The 24848-nt window shown below is 48.8% G+C and overlaps 1 protein-coding gene across 1 annotated transcript in view; it reads left to right on the forward strand.

Annotated features, from left to right (window-relative positions):
• LOC141476738 (unconventional myosin-Vb-like) overlaps positions 1–24848 on the forward strand; it is a 170439-nt gene that overhangs the window by 66951 nt on the left and 78640 nt on the right. Inside the window, exons 8-14 of the mRNA XM_074165546.1 lie at positions 17–124; positions 3001–3110; positions 4678–4943; positions 9122–9203; positions 12339–12479; positions 22437–22559; positions 24607–24690. Of these exons, the coding sequence (XP_074021647.1) occupies positions 17–124; positions 3001–3110; positions 4678–4943; positions 9122–9203; positions 12339–12479; positions 22437–22559; positions 24607–24690 (914 nt within the window). The remainder of the gene's footprint in view (positions 1–16; positions 125–3000; positions 3111–4677; positions 4944–9121; positions 9204–12338; positions 12480–22436; positions 22560–24606; positions 24691–24848) is intronic.

The raw sequence follows: 24848 nt of genomic DNA on the forward strand, positions 1-24848 counted from the left end.
GTTTCTTCTCTTCTAGCATGTGCCGAAGACTTTTTCTACACTTCTCAGGGTGGTGACACGTCTATTGACGGCGTGGACGATGCTGATGACTTCGAGAAAACCAGGCACGCCTTCACCCTGCTTGGTAAGGGCTTGCTCTTCTCGGAGGCTTCCCAACCAGAAGTCTTTTGCAAATGTGGGTTTTTTTTAAGTATTTTGCCTGAATTATATGACTCTCCTTTAACACTAAGAGGTATAAATCCATCTTCCTGTGACCTAGTTGGCTTTGCCTTGTTCTTTAGTATGAGCTTCAGAAGGGGTTTCTTACAGCTCCCTGCGAAGCAGCAGTGAAATGGAAAAGGACATTGAATTTAAGAGAAGAGGACACTGAATTTAAGAGAAACCAAAATAAACCATCCGGGAGTCAAAGCTCTGCTGCAGCTTCCACTTGCTATTTTCTTCCCCTATTTCCAAGCAGGAAAAGAGCTATTACTCTACAGTTCAATCTGTATTTGGGTTGAGGTTGATGTCACTTCTCGGACCGTCACAGTATTGTACCGAGTAGCTAATTACTGGGGATAATTAGCTGAGTACCTCCCTGCAGTGCCGAGCCGGCATTTGCATCGCCAGCTGCAAAAATCTACCGCTGCAACAACCACGCTCTGGTTACGCGGCGCCGTATCCTGCCCGCGGCAGAGACTATTTGATAGGAAAACCGATTTTTTGCAGGGGAAAACTTTTCCCAGAGTTTATTAATATTTATCTGAAGCCGAGTTTTGAAACCCTCTTAAGTCTCGGTGCTTTTCCGGTGCGGTTCATCTCTTGGGAGAGGAGCTCGTGATGTTTGCAGCCAGCTGTGAAATCCCCCCGAGCAGCTGTAGCGCAGCCGCTGCGCTGGCAGCGAGCTTGAGGACTCATTTCAAACCTTATAACTGCGAGTTATTTCCCCCAAATTTGTCCTTTTTGTGTTTTAAATGGGCTCCATCTCTTTTTCTTTTCGGGGTGACAGCGGGATCTTGGTTTTACCCCCCTCTTGTCCAGCTGTTGTGACTTCTAGCTGTTAACTGCTCCAAAAAATATGATGCCTCTGGTTGCTTTAAGGTTGCCCACGGGACTGTAATCCCCAGAGGACCCTCTTCCACCTGCGGTCTCACTTTGGTCCTCCTCTCTGTATCCCCAAAGGGACCCGTGTGTCCTTGATGGTCCCTGTGAAGCACTGCACGAGCATTTTCCTCCGCTGCCAATTTTTCCTGCTCTTCCCATTCTTCTTCTAGCTCGGCCTTTCCTCATTTTCCTTCGGTGTTTCTCGGCTCTCTCTGCTTCTCTTCAGGGCCTGGTGAAATTGCTGCTACGCTTTCTAGTCTTGCCTTTTTTTTACGTGTAACCAAGGAGAAGTCAGATTTATCTGCAAATCCCCGCCCTGGCCGGGCTTAACTCCAATTAAGAGTGCCAAGTAACAGCAGAGCGTTGCTCCTTTTAGTAACCTTGAAACGCTTCTCACTGCGCTGATAACAGAAAAGTCCCGAGAGGGGGAGAGAGAGAGAGAGAGAGAGAAAGGGAAGCTCTTGGTAATTCAAAAACCAGCAGGTGATGTCTCAGACCTTGGGTAGATAATTAGGACACCGGCACTGAACACAAAAGGGGAACAGAAAGCCCGGTTGGGATGTAAAAAATGCAAGATGTGGCAAGAAAGCTGTGTGAGAGCTTGCTGCTGAGCCAAGCTCCTGCTGGGAATGCCGGCAAAAGCCTGCCGGAAAAATACATAAAGCAATAATACCACAGAATCACAGAATATTCTTGGTTGGAAGGGACCTTTGAGATCATTGAGTCCAACCAACAAAAAAAAACCACCAAAAAAACCCCCAAAACCAAAAAAACCCCACAACCACCCAGAACACCAAACACCAAAACAAAACAAACACCCACAACCACACACCACACACACCGCCAAACAGACACAACCCAACCATCTCGGGCACTAGAGCATGCCCTGAAGTGCCACGTCTACACGTTTCTTCAATACCTCCAGGGATGGCGACTCCACCACCTCCCTGGGCAGGCTGTTCCAGTGCCTGACCACCCTCTCAGGAAAGTCATTCTTCCTAATATCTAATCTAAACCTCCCCTGCCCCAACTTCAGACCATTTCCTCTGCTCCTGTCATTATTCCCTTGGGAGAAGAGGCCAACACCCACCTCTCTACAACCTCCTTTCAGGTAGCTGTAGAGGGCAATGAGGTCTCCCCTCAGCCTCCTCTTCTCCAAACTAAACATGCCCAGTTCCCTCAGCCTCTCCTCATATGACTTGTTCTCCAGACCCCTCACCAGCTTGGTGGCTCTCCTCTGGACACGCTCCAGCAGCTCCATGTCCTTCCTGTAGTGAGGGGCCCAGAACTGAACACAGCACTCGAGGTGGGGCCTCACCAGTGCCCAGTCCAGAGGCACCATCACTTCCCTGCTCCTGCTGGCCACGCTGTTCCTGATACAAGCCAGGATGCTGTTGGCCTTCTTGGCCACCTGGGCACACCGCTGGCTCATGTTAAGCCGGCTGTCCACCAAATCTTACAACCCCCAGCGAATACCCACAACACGTAGCTCCTGTTGAGATACCGGGGACAGCAATGCAGAGCTTCGTGTCACCTCCCTGGTGACTGGCTGTAGCACCAGTCTGGAGGCGTCGTGCCTCTACGTCACGTCCACGGCTTTTAATTTTCTCTTCTGGTTGTGGGACGCCGGCAAGAAGTTGTCATTTCTGTGTTTCGGTTGTCAGTGAGATCTCGTTGTCCCTACGGTGGCAGAGAAGCACCTCTTTGTTTCTATAAAAGCTGCAGAGCCCCCTATAGCTCTGATCCCCTTTGATCATGAGGGAGTAGCATCCTTGATGAGTTTATTGGGAGAGGTCGGATAATTTTGAAAACCAACAGCCCCGGGATGGAAATCAAATGCCGCCAGCGTTTTCCAACAAACTGTGAATTGCAATTGGTTTTCTGTTGCGAAAAATCAGCTGTCAATTGTTCCCGTAGGAGTGAAGGAATCTCATCAGATGGCCATTTTTAGGATAATTGCTGCCATTCTGCACCTGGGGAACTTGGAAATCCAAGGGGAACGTGACGGCGATGCCTGTAGCGTATCGGTAGGTCGCGCGTGGGACACGGAGGGGGGGACCTTTTTACGCTCATAAATCGGGTCACATTGGGTGGGTTGAGCTTCGCAGCAGCATCCTTTGGTAGAAAGCCCTTTTCCTCCTGGTTTTCTTTGATTTGTTTTTAAAACACCTCCTAATTTCCTGGTTGTTGTCTTTTTCCTGGAAGAAAAAATTATTTATCCTCTCTAACCAGCCCGTAAGCGAGACGATTCAAAGGTCCTTTTTCCACCTTAAGTCCCAACCCATCTTTAACTCTTCTGCTTTCTTAAAAGACTCGGTGCACAGATTGTTGGGGAAACGGTGACTCCCACCAGCAGAAGGTGTGATGCTTCTACAACCGCTTTGCTACAGGCAAAGCCATGAAGCTGCTGCCTGTAATGTGGCCATCCCGTATCCAAACGAGCACCCCGCCGTTAATTAACAAGAATAAATAAGACTAAAGGTGCCTTAGGGGTGTTTTTTCTCTTCCTGTGTTAGTTCGGGGGGGGAAAAAAAGTGATTATATGGAAAATAATGTCCTGTCAATTATCACTGTATCCCAGACCGGGTCGTTTGTTCCTAATTAAAATATTAAAATGGGTTCTGCACACACTTTCAGTGGTACCCTTGAGATAACGCGATGTGCAATTAGTTGGATGCTGGGGGTAATTTGCTTGGTATTTGGCGACACGGATAGGTAAAAGTGGTCTGCTCCGACGACATTGAGCTCCGTAACGGAGTTCGTGTTTTTTAATTACCTTCAGATCTAATTGCATGGTATTCAGTTAATCCTGTTCCGACTTCGAATCCATGGGCAAAAAGGTATCGGAGCAAAAAAACATCCCAGAGGGCTTTTAAAATGTGTTTTTCTCTCCCTCCCCAAACCCATCCGGCTTCTATATAAGCACGTATTTAACTGGAAATAAATTATTTCCTTTAGATACGTATTATTACACAGAGGAAAGGAAAATTGATTTCTTGTTCTCCAAAATAAGTGCCCGCTGTCTTAGCGTAATAGAGACCCACAGCTCCCTTGCCTTAGTTTGAGGAGGAAAAAATAACGATGCCCTCGAGGAAACGAAGTTCCCCTTTCGTTTTATTGATTATGCAAAACACAAGCCCTTCTGGTAATGCCCATTTTTCCAATTTTTGTTGCGCAAAACGGAGTTAGTTTGTAAAAGGTGTATCCTAAGCTTTAACTTGAGGCTTAATCAAGGTTGTACTGAAGGAGCGTGAAGTTGCAGCTCGAGGAGGAGTTAAAGCGCAGAGGGGCTCTTTCCTCTTGGTGGTTCACCATGGAAATCTGCTCTTTATCGAGTCTAAGACCTTAAGGATAGTCAGAGCAGAGGACAACCGTAGGGTGTACCGCCATTTAGAGCTCCCTTTCATCCATGTCCATGAAGATTAGAGCAACTGGATGAGTGCTCGTCGCTCCTCTATTTCCTCTCAACCACAGAGATACACAGTATTTCCCTAGATGGGCATGAAATGCTGCTCGTTTCTTGTTAAAACTCTTTAATTTTGGAGTGTCACCGACCTGCTGACTTTGCTTCTTGTCCTGTCCCCCCCCCCACAGAGCGAGGACGAGCACTTGAACAACTTCTGCGGCTTGCTGGGCGTGGAGCACAGCCAAATGCAGCACTGGCTTTGCCATCGCAAGCTCATCACCACGGCCGAGACCTACGTGAAGAACATGTCCGTGCAGCAAGTGGTGAACGCCAGGAACGCCCTGGCCAAGCACATCTACGCCCAGCTCTTCAACTGGATCGTGCAGCACATCAACAAGGCCCTGCACACCACCGTCAAGCAGCACTCCTTCATCGGCGTGCTCGATATCTACGGGTAGGCACGCTTTCTGCTTTTGAGGGTGTTTAATTAGTCCTTTCTGATTTGTCTCGCCCTTGCGGCCGTGAACGCTTGACCTTGGCTTGTGGCAGGGGATGGGAATAATAGAAAAGGTTGCAAAAGAGTCCTCAGCACAGGAAGGACATGGCCCTGTTGGAGCAGTTCCAGAGGATGCCACGAAGACACTCCAAGGGCTGGAGCCTCCCTGCTGTGAGGACAGGCTGAGAGAGTTAGGGTTGTTCAGCCTGGAGAAGACTCCCGGGAGACCTTAGAGCCCCTTCCAGTCCCTCAAGGGGCTCCAGGAAAGCTGGGGAGGGACTCTTGATCAGGGAGTGGAGCCGTAGGACGAGGGGGAAGGGTTTTAAACCGAAAGAGGGGAGACTGAGATGAGATGTGGGGAAGAACTTCTTTGCTGTGAGGGTGGTGAGAGCCTGGCCCAGGTTGCCCAGAGAAGCTGTGGCTGCCCCATCCCTGGAGGGGTTCAAGGCCAGTTTGGAGGGGGCTTGGAGCAACCTGGTGTGGTGGGAGGTGTCCCTGCCCAGGGCAGGGGGTTGGAACTGGATGATCTTTAAGGTTCCTTCCAACCCAAACCATTCTATGATTCTATGATTGTATTCATGCTGGTCTATTGGCTTAGTGCTGCCACACTTTAGCTACCAAAATTACCATCACCATAAATGCGCAGCCTCAGGAGGGATTAATTTGAGAAGATGTATTTTTTGATCTTGAGATCTCATGTTTACGAACTCTCCCAGGCAAAAGAACAAGAATCTGTCAGATCTAAGTGAACCTGAAGTTCAGAACGATATCCTGCCCAAGCGGTTCTGGGTCAGCTGCAGAAAGCTTTTATGGTTATAATACCTGCACGGTTACTGGGATCTTAAATCATCAGCTTGGATTGGCACAGTCTGGTTGGGAGACTGTATGAGATGGAAAAGCTGTTTCCCATCGGCATCCCTAGAAATAGAGATTTCTACGGGCTGGAATATGATAAATAAAGCTTCGGGGTGGAGCTTTGGGGGCGATAGCGGGTCAGCGCAGGAAGCTGGACCGCCCGAGTTACAAAATCAGATGCCTTTTTTTCAGCAGTCTGAATCAAAAGAGACTTGAGGATAACGCTCATGAAAGATTAAGCTGGGCTTGAAAACCTGTTAGTGTGGAAGAAAAACCTGCCTTGGCCTCAGGTCTCCTGTGCGTCACGTCCAGCGCGTGGGACAGCTGATGCTTTTACAGCTCTGGTGTCACCGCAGGGTGTTGTTTTGTTTTTTTTTTTTTCACTGGGGACCTGCAGGTCCTATCGAAAAAGGCGGATTTGCAGGGGAAGGGTGCGCACACTCTGGGCCATGACACTCGTGTGAGAGTCCCATCTTCTTTCAGAAGGGAATATTTTTGTCTAAATCCCGAGTAATTAACAACACAGGGGCTTTGGGTGCTGGCAGCCGGAAAAAAAAGTGATTGAAAGCCTTGAAAGTGATTTAGTTTCCCAAACTCAGGTTATTTGGGAGTTTTAACACGTTCTACCAAATACTGGAATTGTTTTTTTCCCTAAATGTCTGTTGTTTTTCCTTTCCCTCTAGGAGGGGGATTAAGGTCCCAAGGCAGGGAGCCTGCTCTCAGCCTCCACCGCGCATCCCTGACATCCCGAGGGCACCTCTGTCCCCACCCTCCTCGAGGAGGAATGTCCCCAGGGGTGGGATTTTCTAGGGACGGGATCCAAACTGAGGGTGCAGAGGCTGTGGGTCTCCTAATTCTCCAATGCTTGACCCCACATCTTTTATTTTCCATTAATATTGGGGTGAGAGGGTGCAGGATTAAAAGCCTTCATGTATTTATTGAAGATGCCTCGATTGCTGTAGTGGCAATACCGCAGTCCATCCCAGGAGTTGATTCCTGTGGCGTTCCTGGACTTGGAAATGGCTTGTTTTTCCTCCGTTTGCCATATGAAGGGAAGTGTGGACACCCAGGCGGCCAGCTGTACGCTGGACTTATTTATGAACTTTAAATATTTTAGTAGTAACCCTGGTGCTGCAGCGGATTTAGGAGATCCCAGTCGTACAGCAGAAGAGCCAGGACCTCCTGGCGAGGACACGTGCGGAGCCGGTGCCCAAACTGCTCTGTAAATTAGCAAATCACGCTGGCAGAGTCTCTTAATTAGTGACTTGGTGAAATCTCCCTTGGAGTTGATGTGGTACAGCTGCTTTGCCCTCGGATTGCACTTGCTGAGGGGGTTCATAAATCACAGCTGGTGTCTCTGAAGCAGAAAAAGAGTCTCCACTCCGATATCTTTTCCTCTCGTACCCCTGCTCTCGTTGTGGTTTTCCACCCAGCTCACCGTGCCTCTCCATCACCGTTTTAATTAAATCTTTTCTTGCCCCGTTGCTCCTATCGCGAACCTGCAGGAGTTGGTGTTTCCAAGGAGGAGACCCTTCAGGTGCAAGAGCTGAAGGCCCTGATCTGCTTGGTGTGATGGCCACGCAACCAAGATCAAGCACATCAGGAGCTCTTCCAGGACACGTTCATCACTGAGGCTCTGGCCGCGTGTTTAATATAAACATTCTTTTGTCCCAGATGCCGGATTTTGTTGAACTAAAGATTGCAAAGCTGAATTCCTGAGACGAGGAGGGATTGAGCATCATCTGCTCGGCGTGGGCTGCACCGGCTTTGGGACAATGCCAGCCCGGGGACAGGCAGAGAGGGAGCTGGTCCTGGGTTTCCTCGAGGGCTGTGGGACCGATAAAAGCACAAAAGTGGCTCCTTTTCCCCATTTTTCATTTTCCTGTTCCTTAGGGCTGAGGCATTTTCTGTGGTGAGGGGATTACCACCTGGCAATACCTGGGGAATAGCCGCATCACGTGGAAAACAGCCAGGGGAGTCCTCAGAAAACACTAGAAATACTGATTTTGTGGAGGAAATGCAAAAAAGGCTTCATTTGTTTAGTGCTTAAAGACTCTTCTGTCAGCTCCTACGGCACCCATTACCCGAGCAATTATTTCGCCGCTCATTTATCGTTACGGCAGCTTATTCGTTAAGCACAGGGAGCTTTGCCACTTCTTCCCTTAGTTTTAATCTTTACAGTCGTGTGTCAAAGACTTTTTTTTTTTTTTTTTTTCCTCTCTCCTCCAAATGTGCCATAAAAATAGAAATAGAAATAACATAATTTCCCGTGGTAGCTGAAAAATGTCCATTTTTAAGAGCAAACCCAGGTCCCTCTACCTGTCTCCGGGCTCTGAGTCCTTCAGCCCCGACCGCCCTGGGGGCTCTGCTGGCTTTCTGCTGCTTGACGGTAGTTTGTGTTATTAAAACTAGGTATTTTTTCTTTTCTAACTGTGATTAGGAAGCCAGTTTTTTTTTTTTTTTTTTGGAGTTGGCCGGTGGCCCGTGGAGGAGGTAGGGTGATGTTTGGGCGAGGGGACCTTTGGTCAGGAGGGGGATCGCCAAGACCAACACCAAACTCCCTCTAAGAAATCATAGAATGGGTTGGGTTGGAAGGGACCTTAAAGATCATTGAGTTCCAACCCCCCTACCCTGGGCAGGGACACCTTCCACTAGAGCAGGTTGCTCAAAGCCTTGTCCAACCTGGTCTTGAAAGTGATGGAATTGGAGTTGAAAGCACCGTTTCTCCCTCTGCCTTCCCAGAAATCGCTTGCTCACGTGCATCTAATTTTTGCGCTATCAGGGATGCAATACAGAGGCTGTAATTACGAATTTAACACCACCTTTTTCTGCTCTATTGAATTACATTAAAAATACCACCTTGGCTCTTTTAAGACAGAAGCTACCGTTTCTCCCTCACCTTTGCAGTGAATATATTTGGACTTAATATTTCATAATATTTTTTTTCCCCCCCCCCCAAGAGAGGCTGTTACATTTCTCGGCTCAGGCAGAGCTTCTGCCTGATGGGCAGGAAGCTACGGTCGTACTGAATATCTCATTCACGCGTAGCAGAAGAGACTCTCGAATCCCTTGAGTCGTTGCAAGGAAAGATAGACGTTTTGGGGAAGGAAAGAATAAAGCGTAGACCTGGGATAGGAGGAATGCGAAGAGACGGTTGAATAACCGGTATCTCCCGTCACGCAGACGATGCTGTTGCAGGCAAAAAAAAAAAAAAAAAAAAAAAAAAAAGTAGATTTTGAGAAGCACCACTGCTTAATGCTGATTTATTCATTGCTTTGCAGGTTTGAAACTTTTGAAGTGAATAGCTTTGAACAGTTTTGTATCAACTACGCCAACGAAAAACTCCAGCAGCAGTTCAACTCGGTAAGGTCAGCTTGGAAGCCTTCCATGTGACTGAGCAGAAAACGTATAAAAGCTGGATTATTTTATGTCTGGCTTCTGCATCCTTTGGCCAGCATCAACGTAGTCCTTGGGGTACCATCACTCCCGCGCGATGATTGTGCCTTGGAATCGCGTTAAATATTCGTATCAAGTTGAAAACGGTGCTTGGTCGATTGATGAGCATGATACTGGAAGCGGGTTTGCAAATGGTTTATGCAAGGGTTCGCTGGTGGGTTTGAATAAGGAGATAGTTTGTCGCTTTTCTTCTGTGTGTTTTCAATCCTCGTGGCTGCCCCATCCCTGGAAGTGTTTAAGGCCAGGCTGGATGGGGCTTTGAGCAACCTGCTCTAGTGGAGGTGTCCCTGCCCATGGCAGGGGGGTTGGAACTGGATGATCTTTAAGGTCCCTTCCAACTCTAACCATTCTGTGATTCTATGAATCCTAACCCAAAACCTGGATGGAGTGCAGTGGTGAGGCCCCATCTGGAGCACTGGGTCCAATTCTTGGCTCCCCAGTTCAAGAAGGACAGGGAACTGCTGGAGGGGGGACAGCAGAGGGCTACAAAGATGCTGAGGGGCCTGGAGCATCTCTCTGATGAGGAAAGGCTGAGGGACTTGGGTCTTTTGAGTCTGGAGAAGAGAAGGCTGAGGGGGGATCTGATCAAGGCCTATAAATACGTCAAGGGTGGGTGTCAGGAGGATGGGGCCAGTCTTTTTTCAGTGGTGCCCAGGGACAGGACAAGAGGGAACGGGCACAAACTTGAACATAAGAAGTTCCATCTCAACATGAGGAGGAGCTTCTTTGCTGTGAGGGTGTCAGAGCCCTGGAAGAGGCTGCCCAGAGAGGTGGTGGAGTCTCCTTCTCTGGAGACATTCAAACCCCGCCTGGACACGTTCCTGTGGGACCTGCTCTGGGTGGACCTGCTTTGGCAGTGGGTTGGACTAGATGATCTCCAGAGGTCCCTTCCAACCCCATATCATTCCGTGATTCTGTGGTGTTGTGCAGAGTCCTGGTTTCCAGTTCAAGACAAAACATGGATGGAAACCTCCCCATTAAGTGTGGCTTAAACCTCTGCAGAAAAACTCTCTATTAAGTAGCAGAATTAGACACACTCCTTGTTTTTCACTTGGCCACGCTTCACAAAAACCTGGAATTCCTCTATTTTATTAGATACAACCACTTAACGTTCACTGGAAATGAAACCAGTAAGGGGTCTTCTTGTGCTTTTTTTGTAAGCGGGGAAAATATTAGTATCAGTTTCAAGATACGAGGGCGGGGGGGAAAAACAACCTGGTTATATCTGAGCAGCTCTAAGCACTGCGGAGAAGTTCGGCACTTTGAAACCGTATCATCAGCAGTGACAAGTGGTGTTCCTCAAGGGTCCGTCCTGGGACCAGTACTGTTTAACATTTTTATCAAAGACATAGACAGAGGGATTGAGAGCACCATCAGCAAGTTTGCAGATGACACCAAGCTGTGTGGTGCTGTCGATACACCAGAGGGATGGGATGTCATTCAGAGGGACCTGGGCAGGCTGGAGAGGTGGGCCCAGTTGAACCTCATGAGGTTCAACAAAAGCAAGTGCAGGATTCTGCACCTGGGAAGAAACAATCCTCAGTATAAATACAGGCTGGGGGATGAGGTGTTAGAAAGCAGCCCTGAGGAAAGGGACTTGGGGGTGCTGATGGACGAGAAGCTGGACATGAGCAGGCAATGGGCTCTCGCAGCCCAGAAGGCCAATCACATCCTGGGCTGCATCAAAAGAAGTGTTGCCAGCAGATCCAGAGAGGTGATTCTGCCACTTTACTCTGCTCTGGTGAGACCTCACCTGGAGTGCTGTGTGCAGGTCTGGAGCCCTCAATATAGAAAGGACATGGACCTGATGGAGCGGGTCCAGAGGAGGGCCACCAAAATGATCAGGGGGCTGGAGCACCTCTCCTATGAGGACAGGCTGAGGGAGCTGGGGTTGTTCAGCTTGGAGAAGAGGAGGCTCCAGGGAGACCTCATAGCGGCCTTCCAGTACCTGAGGGGGGCTACAGGAAGGCTGGGGAGGGTCTGTTTACAAAGGCCTGCAGCGACAGGACGAGGGGCAATGGTTTTAAGTTGGAGAAGGGGAGATTTAGGTTGGATATTAGGAAAAAGTTCTTTACCGTGAGGGTGGTGGAACACTGGAACAGGTTGCCCAGGGAGGTGGTTGAGGCCCCTTCCCTTGAGATATTCAAGGTGAAGCTCGACGAGGCCCTGGGCAACCTGGTCTAGTTGGGGGTGTCCCTGCTGACTGCGGGGAGGTCGGACTAGATGACCTTTGGAGGTCCCTTCCGGCCTGGACCAATCTATGAATCATACACGTGGACATGAGCATTTGCGGTGTAGCTTAACGCATCAGATCGCTGCTGCTAAAAACGAAAAGGAAACGATGGGTTGTATTTTGCCCTCTTCATCTCTGGCTTTAATAAGTCCGACTATCACTTCTGAAGCTTAGAAATTCAAATTCGGAGATGACGTGGTTGAAGAGATTTTAAAAAGCTATCTTTGAAGAAAAAAGTCCCATTTGAAAAGTCATTTTTTAATACGCTTAGAGTATCTCAGAAATAACCAATTTATCTGCTTGGCCAGAGGTCTGAGATATATTAAGCCATACAGAGATTTTTTTTTTATATATATATATTTTTTTTTTATTTTTTTTTAAATCAGAAACTACAAGAAATGTTTCTGAGTCTTAGATACTGCTGCTGATATCCCATCTAGGTCGATGGGTGGCTCCCTGTGAAGCTCTGCTCACAGATGGGGACCCAGGCGCTCAGCCCTGGCTGTGGTCCCAGTTTGGGAACCTGCTGCGGGTCACTGGTTTAATCGGCAGAACGCGGAAGGAGAGAGGAATTTTTCTCAGCCCGAGAGATATGTGTGTCGTTGTCATTTCAATATATGGCTCCCACCTAAATGTAGTGACAGCTTCAGTCATTTTCTAGTGAAAGTCATTTAAAGCCTTGTTCCCGCCCCCCCCCCCCCCCCCCCGCCCCCACTGCCCCATGGTTTCCGAGTGAGTGAACGGGGAAGGGGCTGGCGCGGTGCTGGTTGGGGTCACAATCCGTAATTCTACTGTTTTTCCACTCTCAGCACGTGTTTAAGCTGGAACAAGAGGAGTACATGAAGGAGGGAATCCCTTGGACTCTCATAGACTTCTACGATAACCAGCCCTGCATAGACCTCATAGAGGCGAAGCTCGGTATCTTGGACCTACTGGATGAAGAGTGCAAGGTAAAGACGACCACCTACCCTTTTGCTGGCATTTTTATTTTTGTAAAAGGTTAAAAAACGGACTTTAATCTGTAGTAGCTTGCAAGAGGGTAAACATCTCCTTACACGTGCATTGCTAGGGTAGGCTGGTGGCATTTGCTTTGCTTTAGGACCATCAGAAACTCCTTGGCAGATGTTTGCTACCAACCTGGGTATCTGGTCTCACCATGTAATGCCAGAGCTCATGTTTCTGGCCTCGCTGTGCACAGGGACAGTCGTTGCTTATGACTTTTTTCTTCAGTGAAGGAAACTGCTGGAGAGGGGACAGCAGAGGGCTACAAAGATGATGAGGGGCCTGGAGCATCTCTCTGAGGGACTTGGGTCTTTTGAGTCTGGAGAAGAGAAGCCTGAGGGGGGATCTGATCAAGGCCTATAAATACTTCAAGGGTGGGTGTCAGGAGGATGGGGCCAGGCTTTTTTCAGTGGTGCCCAGGGACAGGACAAGAGGTAACGGGCACAAACTTGAACCTAAGAAGTTCCACCTCAACATGAGGAGGAACTTCTTTGCTGTGAGGGTGTCAGAGCCCTGGAAGAGGCTGCCCAGAGAGGTGGTGGAGTCTCCTTCTCTGGAGACATTCAAACCCCACCTGGACCCGTTCCTGTGCAACCTGCTCTGGGTAGACCTGCTTTGGCTGGACTAGATGATCTCCAGAGATTCATTCCAAGCCCATGTCATTCCGTGATTCTGTGATTCATTGTCATCCAGGAGCTGGAGTTTGTCCCTGTCTCAAGCCTTATTTTGTCCCAAGGGAAACCTGAGTCCTCTTGTGATAGTTATTTGGGGTAAAGGCTATCACATTTTGTGTGCAGGCTTCAGATGCTGGAATTTTTGCTTCAGTGGCACATGGCATAGAGAAAAAAAACATGTCTGGCGGGGTCTCCTGTTTGGTTAACTTTGTGGCATTGAGGGACATCAGCCACATAATGAGGGTTTGCCGAAGTTGATGCCAGGCTCTGGCTGACTTCTTCCAAGTAACAGGTGATAGGGCAAGAGGAAATGACCTCAAGAGTCACCAGGGGAGGGTTGGGATGGATATTGGGAAAAATTTCTTCACCCAAAACGGTTATCAAGCCTTGGAACAGGCTGCCTAGGGAACTGGTGGAGTCACCATCCCTGGGGATATTTAAAAGCTGGGCCGACATGGTTCTGAAGGACATGGGTTAGTGGTGGTTTTTGTCAGTGTTGGGTTGCTGGTTGGACTTGAGGATCTGAAAGGTCCCTTCCATCTTAGAAAATTCTATGATTCTACGGATTTCCACACAAGTTTTGCAAAAGACTGAAATTGCATGTCCCTTCTGCTCCTTTGAGATAGAGAAGCAGGAGCCAGGGATGACCTCTAGAAGTCTTTTCAATTGTGTAGGCTTCTTGTTTAGCCATTCCTTCAGCGTTCTTCTGTTGGGGTTTGGAATTGTGTCTTCCCTCAGCTTTTCTGAGTTTTGGGTTTGTGGTTGGTTCAGTTGGTTTGTGTTTTTTTTTTTTTTCTTTTTTGTAGTTTGTTACCTTTTATCATCTGTGTCTCATAACAGCTTAAATTAAATCTTTCTTAAAAGTTGAGTAGAAATACCAGAATGGCAACCCTTTATGAGAATCCATAAGAAAGGTTGGGCTCCTTGGTCACTCCTTGTTCAGCCATGAATGATCAAATATCTCTAGGAACGAGAAATTTAAGATGGGAGATCTCGGGAAGTTGGGATGCTTGTTTTGAAGGTCTTTGGGTTGAAGAATAGGTGGAAAGTCCAGAGTCTTGAGGTATTATCATCTCAACAGGAGAGGTCAGCGTTATGCTGTGATGAAAAGGGCTCCTGCACTGGGAAGAGCAACTGGTATCTCTTCCAGTTCTGGTGTCTGCATAGTGATGATGATGATGAAATACTGGAGAGAGTGTTATCAGGGCTATAAAGCATTGTGATACGGTGGAGCCTGACTGGTTTTGCTGTGGTGTGATCAACAAGTTGTCTTTGGGAAGAGTTTCTGTTGAGACTTGGATCTATTCTGTGCCAGAAAATGTCTTACTGATTCTGGAAGGGCTTTGAGGGTCTTTGAACGAGGGCAGGGAAGGGTGGTGGGAGAGCTGAAGCAAGGAATGGGTCCTCACCGGGTTGGCCAAGGTGATGAGAAGGACACAACGAATTCTTGTTGGCTCTGTGGGATCCATGGGTATGGGACAGATTCCGTGGCTTGAGGGCAGGAGTGTCATTTTGCATCAGAGGGAAAGATTTTGGATCCATTATTTAGAAGAGCATCCCTGTTGGGATTTAAGGAGATGTAGGACTTGTCTGGAAGCGAGGTGATCTGTCAAGTGGCTGCTCTTCTCCAAGTGACAGTGCTGCCTTCCCAGGCATGATGAGGCTGTTCCAACCTGCACGTCCCACGAGCTCAGTCCTCGTCTGGGGTACAAACACTCTGTCTCTCTTTGCGATCAGCCCGAGTTGGGGCTTTGCCCTTTTCAAATCCAGTCTCTGGAAGACTCCTTAAAAAAAAAGAGAACAAATTAAACTTAATTTGATGCCCTTAAAAGAGCATCTGAAGCCGGCGCCGGCTCAGAAGGAGGTTAGATTATTCGCTTGATATTCAGCATCATTTCATTTGCTCTCTGCGCTGTTAAGCCTTTTAAATTCTTCAGGCTCAAACCGGCTCCTGGGTGTTTTGAGGACCGTAGGGGAAGTTTCCCTCGTTCCGTGTTGGCTGCTAACAGGCTGCCCAGGGAGGTGGTAGAGTCTCCTTCTCTGGAGACATTCCAAACCCTCACCTGGAGACACGTTCCTGTGCGACCTGCTCTGGGTGGACCTGCTTTGGCAGGGGGGTTGGACTGGATGATCTCCAGAGGTCCCTTCCAACCCCATATCGTTCTGGGATTCTGTGATAACAGCCTTTGCTCCTCTCGGAAGCATCTGGGACTGGTTGTCGCTGGTGACATTGCGCTACATGGAGCAATTCCTATGCAACAGCAAGAATATGGCCGACTTTGCTGTACATCTTCCTGGTGTTACTTTTTTCATCCATGCTTTTTTGAACAAAAAGAAACCCCAAAATGCAACGTCTCTTCCCCCCCCCCCCCAACATCAAATGCCAATTATCTGGGTATTTACCTGTCAGTGGGGAACGCTGTCGTTAGTCACAGGCCCTTATTATGGACCCTCTAATTGACTCTTTTATAATAACCTCTAAGTGTCTCCGGCTTTATGAAAATTTCCGCAATGCCTGTCAAGCACCGGTTTATGGATGAAAACCTTCACCCCCGCATCACCGGCAGCAGTTTTTCACCTCTCGGAGCGAGTCGGCCGCGGTGGGCGCGGGACCACAATGGGGTAATTACAAGTCATCTCGTTAGCAAGTACGACGGCGGATAAATATACTCTGGGACATGGAATGGCATCGAGGGGGTCCTGGCAACATAATGAAACGTTAGCGCAAATGCGGGGGGGGTTTGTCGCTAACGTTCTTGCTTCACAGTATGGATTTTTTTTAAAAAAAAAACTTTAATGTGAGGTTGAGGAGGGGGCGGTTGGGTACGTGCTGAAGCAGTTCAGCTAACGAAGGTCATAGACCTTTGGTGCTTAATGAGTCTTGTCACCGTTTAGAGAGGAAGGGGACCAGACAGGGTTGAGATGGGAATGGGAAATGAAAAAGAGGGCTCTCAAATTGAAATTGGAATTTGAAGGACTAAACCAGTCTCATGAAAGCGGATGATAAAACCCCTTGCTCTGAAAAAAAGAGGATTTTAGGATGTGTTTAGTTTTTGGGGTATTTTTAAACAGCGTTGAGGTCTTATGAGTTGGAAGCTGTTGTAGAATTATTAAGGTTGGAGGGGGCTTCTGGAGGTCATTTTATCCAACCTCTAGTTACGTCCCTGATCTGCCCAGGAAGCCATGGAATTGTAGAATCATAGAATGGTTAGAGTTGGAAGGGACCTTAAAGATCATCAAGTTCCAACCCCCCTGCCACGGGCAGGGACACCTCCCACCAGACCAGGTTGCTCAAAGCCCCATCCAGCCTGGCCTTGAACCCCTCCAGGGATGGGGCAGCCACAGCTTCTCTGGGCAACCTGTTCCAGTGCCTCACCACCCTCACAGCAAAGAATTTCCTCCTAATATCTAATCTAAGTCTCCCATCTGCCAATTTAAAACCATCACCCCTTGTCCTTTCACTACATCTCCTGACAAAGAGTCCCTCTCCGGCTCTCCTGTAGGCTCCCTTCAGATATTGGAAGGCTGTTATGAGGTCTCCCCGGAGCCTTCTCTTCTCCAGGCTGAACAACCCCAGCTCTCTCAGCCTGTCTTCATAGGGGAGGTGCTCCATCCCTCTGATCATTTTCCTGGCCCTCCGCTGGACCCGTTCCAATAGGTCCATGTCCTTCCTGTGCTGAGGACTCCAAAGCTGGACACAGTACTCCAGGTGGGGTCTCACGAGCGCAGAGTAGAGGGGTAGAATCACCTCCTGTGACCTGCTGGCCACACTTCTCTTGATGCAGCCCAGGATGGGGTTGGCTTTCCGGGCTGCCAGCACGCACTGCCGGCTCATGTTGAGCTTCTCATCCACCAACACCCCCAAGTCCTTCTCCTCAGGGCTGCTCTCCAGCCATTCTCCGCCCAACCTGTATTTGTGCCTGGGATTGCCACGTCCCAGGTGCAGGACCCTGCACTTGGCCTGGTTGAACTTCATGTGGTTTACACGGGCCCATCTCTCCATCCTGTCGAGGTCCCTCTGGATGGCATCCCTTCCCTCCAGCGTGTCGATCATGCCACCGAGCTTGGTGTCATCGGCAAACTTGCTGAGGGTGCGCTCTATCCCACTGTCCATGTCTCCGACATGTCCATAATCTCCATGCGACTGTGACCTTGGAGTCCTCAAAGTGCCTTTTCCCCTTTTCCTACCCTGGAGTGTCACCTGCCTGGATCTGGACCTTTTAGGACCTCTTGGTTTTGCTTTGGCCTAAAAAGATGCCAGAGGAACAGGAAGAGTTCATGTCTCATGCACAGAGGTGACTTTGGCCAGAAACCAAGACCACTACCATGGGCACAAGGTTGAAGTGCTCTAGCAACAAATCAGTGAGCCTGAAGATGAGGGAAGAGGGAGAAGGGCATCCAAGAGAACCTCCTTTCTGGTGAGCTGTGAAGTGTGGATGGAGTCCCCATGGGGCCAACGGTGGTGGGAAATAATTTGGGATAAGAGCAGAGTCCTCAAGGAGAGCAAGGAGAGTGATGTAGGACCCGTCAGGAGAGACTGGTATTAAGGAGGGAAGTTGTCTTCTAAAAATCCAGTCGTGGGAAGTTGGGAGGGCGTGTGGGGGATCGCTTTGTTGCCTGGGATGGCTTTAGGGTATGGTTGGCCTTATTGTGAAGGGAATGACTTCGGTGGAGTGGACAGCAGGCTTCCTAGGATGACTTTGAAGGCTTTGAGGTTTGAGGAAACACATGAAGAGCAACTTCAGTGCTCTGGAAAGGAGGAGCCAATCGGGGTTGATTTTTCAAGAGACTTAAATTATCTTTGGAGGAAATGGAAAACTCTTTTAAGAAATGGAGTCAAGTCTTTGTCAAAGTCAAAGCTGGATGAGATGTCCTGCCTTTCAGGCTGAAACTGCTTACTCTGTGGGAGTGCTACATGTCTTCCATACTCTCCTCAGGTGTCTTTCTGAAGTTGGTGTGGAGATCCAGGTTTCTCCCTAAAGTGTCCTGCTGCCTGGCTGTTTTCTTGCTTTTGCCTGTGCTGGGATCAGAGGGGGAATGGAAAAAAATCCAAAAAAAATGTTCCGTTCGCATGAAGTGCATCTAAAAGGGTTTGATCAAGAACGGGCTTGGCTGGAAGGGTTGATGTGTCAATCGCAGCATCGTTGTCCGAGGTTTTTTTTATGGATCTTGGTGGAATTCTTTCCTCTGAGGAGCAATGTGACCCTGAGGCTGCTGAAGGGGGATGTGTCTAACCAAACCCACGAGCTCCATCATGTTCTCAAACTCTCTGGTGGCTCCCTTTTGTGTTTTATGGCACGTTGCCATCGCGTTACGCTGTTAACGTGCCAAATGCATTTTTCGAAGGCTGTTCAAAAGATGCTCTTTAACCTTTCCCGTGTCCTTCTGTCAAGTGCCAGAAAGACCGAGGTCTGCTTCTAGCAAACCGGTTTTCAATCCCGCTTGTCTCTCCGCATCGCTGTGAACTTGGGTATCTGAGCAAATGTTATTTTCCTTGTCTGGACTTGTTAGTTTTTGGAACGTCAGAAATCAGCACGTCGCCTTCCTGTGCCGCGCGGTCCTGTCCGGGGGGATTTCTGCTCCACGAGCAGATAGACGGGGGTTGGACCTCTGGGCTTTCCTTTGGGGCGGACCGTTTAATCCAACGGTGGAATAACCTCTCCTACGTCACGCTGTCATCTTTTATGACTTTACAGTCAGGAACATCACTTGCGGTGGAACGTGTCTCTGGAGCGAGGAGGAAGCTGAGGTTCTTTTCAGGCTTTAATATGTATTGGAGTGTTAAGGAGAAAAGAAATAAAATGTAAATGGCTCCTGCTGTGTTTTCAGAGGGTTGGCTTTTAGATCATCAGGTTTGAACGGCCCTTTGTTACTTTTATCCTGTTAATTGTCCTTCTGTTGGAGGTGATGGTGGAGGGAACCTCACCCTTTAGTCCAAACGACTCTAAAAATCTCCTCGGCTGTCTGGTGGACTTGGTGGGTTCTTGACTCTTGGATGCTTCTGGTCCAAAAGCTCTGGACTTGAGGTGACTCTGGCCCTGCTGGGAGGGCTTAATCTCCTCGGCTCTCTGATGGTCATGGTAGGTTCTTAGCCCTAGGATGCTTCTGATCCAAAAGCAGTGGACTTGAGGTGACCCTGGTCCTGCTGGGAAGATTTGGTCTCCTCGGCTGTCTGGTGGTCACAGTGGGTTCTTGACCCTGGGATGCTTCTGATCCAAAAGCAGTGGACTTGAGGTGACCCTGGCCCTGCTGGGAAGGTTTGGTTTTGGTTGCAGTAGCTCTTGGCAGCTCAGAGGCCAGTGTATGGAGATGGGAGGTGACCCTGGCCAGGATTATGATTTTATGTAGAGTGATGGCTGGCGGGACAGTGAGAACAGAGGAGCAGAAGCACAAGAAACCTTGTGAAATTGCTGGTCTAAGTCTTTTCCTGTTTAGAGATTTCCATCCAACCAGCAGCCTGGTCTAGTAGGAGGTGTCCCTGCCCATGGCAGGTGGGTTGGAACTTGATGATCTTTGATGTCCCTTCCAACCTGAGCCATTCTGTGATTCTATGACACTTGCAAGGTTTTTCTTCTTCCCCGTCCCCTAAAAAAGTCTCTCACTGATGAGATAAATAACTTTCTCACTAGCTTTAAAGGCTTTAAACTACCAAGCCAGGACCAAAAGCTGTTAGAATAGAGATAATGCCCCTGTTAATTTTTATCTCCAGGACTTGGTCCCTATCAGGTGTTTCTCAGGCAGCTAAAAATACCCGGGCTGCACAATGGTGAGCAGAGAGCGGTACAGGAACCCTCTTTCTGGGAGGCAGGAGCGACGCCTTTGAAGTTCAGCTCTGAGATAAGCAGTTTTTTCAGCGAAGTGGATGGTCTAAAAGAAGAGCTGGCGCGGGATAAATCTTTTCTCTGCAGCATCGGGAGGCCACCATGTCCCTGCTTTGCACCCGTGGCCCGGTCCCAAAGAGGAGATACCTAGTGATCGCTCCAAAGAGGGTGTATTCATCAGTTATATTTCATATTTATACGTAAAAAAGCAACCCATCTGCATTTACATAGCTCCATAGTTTAAATATGCATGTCTACCTTGCATAAATAAAATATGTATACAATTGCATAAAGAAATGCCTTTTAATATTTATATGTAAGCTGTATTATTTCTTCCCCGTGTCCAGAACCCTTCTGGCGTGGTTTGACTTGCTGCCGTGAAATCAAAGGCTGTTTCAGAGCGGCGTGAAGAAATATTCCTCACCTCTCTCGAGTTTTCCTTCTTATCGTTTGCGGCCCCTATTTCCTCCGTCGCTTTTCATAGAAAAGTCTATCTAAAGACCTGAGGGATGATCCCGAGCTTTCCCTGACGCTGCACAATTGTTTTGTGCTTTGTAGGCTCGGTCCCATCGAATTTTAAATATCGCCTAATGCTTTTTCTTCTGACCCTTCTCTTTTTCTAACCTAAATAATCCGGTCAGCTATTTTTTTTATTAAAAATTATATGTGTGTATAGAAGTGCAACCACTGTTGTGCTGTTGGAAGTGATGGAGGGTCCACCAGACCCGTGCTCTTCCGATCCCTGCTGAGCAGGCAAGAGGGACGGGGACAAACCCCACCAGCTATGGTCCCCAGCCTTCAAATTTTACAACTTAACTCCTTGTTTCCTTTGCTTTTCAAAAATTTTGTTTTGTGGCAAACTTGTTGCTCTGGAAAAGTACAAAAATAAGAGCTATTTACAGCCACGGGGCTTTCCTGGTACACGCTTACGTCTTTTCATAGAATCATAGAATGGTTTGGGTTGGAAGGGACCTTAAAGATCAGCCAGGTCCAGCTCCCTGCCATGGGCAGGGACACCTCCCACCAGACCAGGTTGCTCCAAGCCCCATCCAACCTGGCCTTGAACACCTCCATGGATGGGGCAGCCACAGCTTCTCTGGGCAACCTGGGCCAGGGTCTCACCACCCTCACAGCAAAGAAGTTCTTCCCCACATCTCATCTCAGTCTCCCCTCTTTCAGTGTCAAACCCTTCCCCCTTGTCCTGTGGCTCCCTCCCTGATCAAGAGTCCCTCCCCAGCTTTCCTGGAGCCCCTTGAGGGACTGGAAGGGGCTCTAAGGTCTCCCTGGAGCCTTCTCTTCTCCAGGCTGAACCCCTCCAACACTCTCATCCTGTCCTCACAGCAGAGAGCCTCCAGCCCTCTGAACATCCAGGATGTCAAGGTTCCTTTCAAGGACAGGTCCACGTAGGACTTACACCCTGATTTCAGTGTGAATAGGATGCAGAAGGAAGGTTTGGCATCCAGGAGATTCCTGGCACGAGGGGCTGGATATGTGGGATGGGGAGACAGGAATCATTTGGCTGCTGTAGGACAGATAGGTGGGTCTGAAGTCCCAGCCCTGGTGCAACTGGGATTAATGCATCCTGTGTTTGGGATCCAAGTGACCCCACCCCAAGCCTGCTGAGAGGCAGAGGTTTCTTAAGAATCATAATTTTATTATTATTTTAATGTTGAAATTTTCATAGAATCATATAATTGTCCAGGTTGGAAGGGACCTTTCAGATCATCGAGTGCAACCATCAACCCAACACTGACAAAAACCATCACTAAACCATGTCCCTCAGGTTTTCCTCAGGTGTCCCCACCACGTCTGCCTGGCTTTTAAATACCTCCAGGGATGGTGACTCCACCACTGCCCTGGGCAGCCTGTTCCGAGGCTTGACAACCCTCTCGGTGAAGACATTTTTCCTAATATCCACCCTAAACCTCCCCTGGTGCAACTTGAGGCCATTTCCTCTTGTCCCATCACCTGTTCCTTGGGAGAAGAGACCGACCCCCCATGGCTACACCCTCCTTTCAGGGAGTTGTAGAGAGCGAGAAGGTCTCCCCTCAGCCTCCTTTTCTCCAGGCTGAACACCCCCAGCTCCCTCAGCCGCTCCTCACAAGAATCGTGCTCCGGACCCCTCACCAGCTCCGTTGCCCTTCTCTGGACACGCTCCAGCCCCTCAATGTCTTTTTTTTTTCTGCAAGCTAAACCAGCATTTGGGTGTTTTTCACTATAAATGAAATTTTATTGTGTTTGTCAAGAATATATATGAAAATAAAATAACACACGTTCCTAGAACTGGTGGATGGACTGTCAAATATTCCTGTAGCTGATGCGGACTACAGGAAGCTCACAAGGAGGGTTCCTCCAAAATCTCCCCATGTGCCTGACCATGACTTTTTTGTTCCATTTTCTCCCCGTCCAGGTTCCCAAAGGCACCGACCAGAACTGGGCGCAGAAGCTGTATGACCGACACGCCAGCAGCCAACACTTCCAGAAGCCCCGTATGTCCAACACCTCCTTCATCGTCCTGCACTTTGCCGATAAGGTAACTGGGCGCCTGTTGGTTGAGTGTGCTGGGGTTTGGACGCAGAAATGGCAAACACATGGATTCTGCGAGGGCTGGAGCCCCTCTGCTGCGAGGACAGGCTGAGAGAGTTGGGGGGTTCAGCCTGGAGAAGAGAAAGCTCCGGGGAGACCTTAGAGCCCCTTCCAGTCCCTCAAGGGGCTCCAGGAAAGCTGGGGAGGGACTCTTGATCAGGGAGGGGAGCCATAGGAGGAGGGGGAAGGGTTTGACACTGAAAGAGAGGAGATTGAGATGAGATGTGGGGAAGAACTTCTTTGCTGTGAGGGTGGTTGAGACCCTGGCCCAGGTTGCCCAGAGAAGCTGTGGCTTCCCCGTCCCTGGAGGTGTTCAAGGCCAGGTTGGATGGGGCTTTGAGCAACCTGGTCTAGTGGGAGGTGTCCTTGCCTATTGGAACTGGGTTGGACCTGCATGATCTTTAAGGTCCCTTCCAACCCAAACCATTCTATGATTCTATGAAAAAAGAACTGCCTGAAGGAAAATTAAGTTTATAGTACCAACGAGCTGCTTTTTGGTGATAGGGATGGCCTGTTCGGCAGTAATGTCAGTTGGGTGCTCAGATCTAGATCAGGTTGGAGAGGACTTCAGTCTCCAAATGACTGCGCTGAGCTTTAACTAGTTGTGCTTTTGAGAATAGAGAAAAATCCTCTTTCTCAAAGCTGCGGTGAAATGAATTTCTGTAAGGGCAGCTTGACGGAAAATGTATTGGAAAAGGGAATTATTTTTGAAGAGTGTCAGCCAGGCATCGTGGGGAGGAGCGTGTGAGAGGTGACCTTGGGCTGGTCCCGCCCTTCAGAGGGAGCAGATGCCAAGTGTAAGCCTCTCTCATTGTCTGGTGCTGCATGTTCTCATCATGGGCTCCAGTTTCATTGACACCCTGAGGTGACAGGCATCACTCACAGCAAATAGGAATCTTAAAAGTTTGTAGTTGTCCAATACACGTTTGTTAGAAAGGAAAACTTAAGGTCAACTCAAACTCAAGGTGGGGAGGTGTCCGAGGAGCCGGATGACGGTTGGGTGCTGTGATCCCGTACAGGTGCCTCTTCTAACCAGGCTTGTCCTGGATGCAAGGGGCACTTTTCACAGCAAAGATTGATGGTTGTCAAGGGAGGATGTCAAGAGGATGCGGCTGGTCTTTTTTCAGTGGTGCCCAGGGACAGGACAAGAGGAAATGGACACAAACTTGAACGTAAGAAGTTCCATCTAAACCTGAGGAGGAACTTCTTTCCTTTGAGGGTGGCAGAGCCCTGGAAGAGGCTGCCCAGGGAGGTGGTGGAGTCTCCTTCTCTCTGGAGACATTCAAACCCCGCCTGGACCTGTTCCTGTGGGACCTGCTCTGGGTGGACCTGCTTTGGCAGGGGGTTGGACTAGATGATCTCCAGAGGTCCCTTCCAACCCCATATCCTTCTGTGATTCTGTGATGGTTGATACTCACTTTTCCTTACGCGTGTGATTTTGCACATTTATCCTTCACAAATGCTGTTTCTTTGCAAGTTTTCCTCCCTTTTTTTCTTTTGTGGTCCCATTATTTCAGCCAACCTCAAATGCGAAAAATAGAATAAAATTCTCTTCTGTCCTCTCTAAATGCTTTTTTTGCATCCCAACCCTCTGCAGTTTCAAAAACAAGAGACCTTCAAGGGACGTAGCCAGGGCATCTTTGGAGGTTTATCGATTTGCTTACAAGGAGTTCAGGAGCGAACAAAAGAGTGCGTGGAGGGACTGATGATCTTTGCATTTTTCCCCCTGGTTTCCATGGAAGTGCGGTTGGGTCCCACACAGAGCACTTTAATGATTAAGAAACATTGTAGGTTTCTGTTAAGGCTTTTGCTTTCATTCAGATTCACTTTCTTTGCTTAAAAGTGACCTTTAAATTCCAGTTGTTTCCTCCCCCCTTTCGCCCTCTCCAGTTTTTCAGGTGAGCTCCAACGGTAGGGATGTGGTGGGACACAGCACCTCGTCCCTGTGTGGTTGGATTTTTACCCTCTGGGCTTCTTCCTTTGTCTCCTTCTAGGTGGAATACCAAAGTGAGGGATTTCTGGAGAAGAACAGGGACACCGTGTACGAGGAACAGATCAACATCCTGAAAGCCAGCAAGGTAAAAGCTGAGAATCGGGAGATAATAATAATGGGGAGAGAGGAGGGACTGGGCTGCGGGGGCCCTATGGTTGCACCCAGATGTGGATGTCCATTGTCTTCTACTCTCCTCCCCCCTGGTGTTGGTGTCCTCTGGAGGTGCATCAGAAAAATCTTTTC

Source organism: Numenius arquata, chromosome W (genome assembly GCF_964106895.1).
Source record: "Numenius arquata chromosome W, bNumArq3.hap1.1, whole genome shotgun sequence".
Taxonomy (NCBI): domain Eukaryota; kingdom Metazoa; phylum Chordata; class Aves; order Charadriiformes; family Scolopacidae; genus Numenius; species Numenius arquata.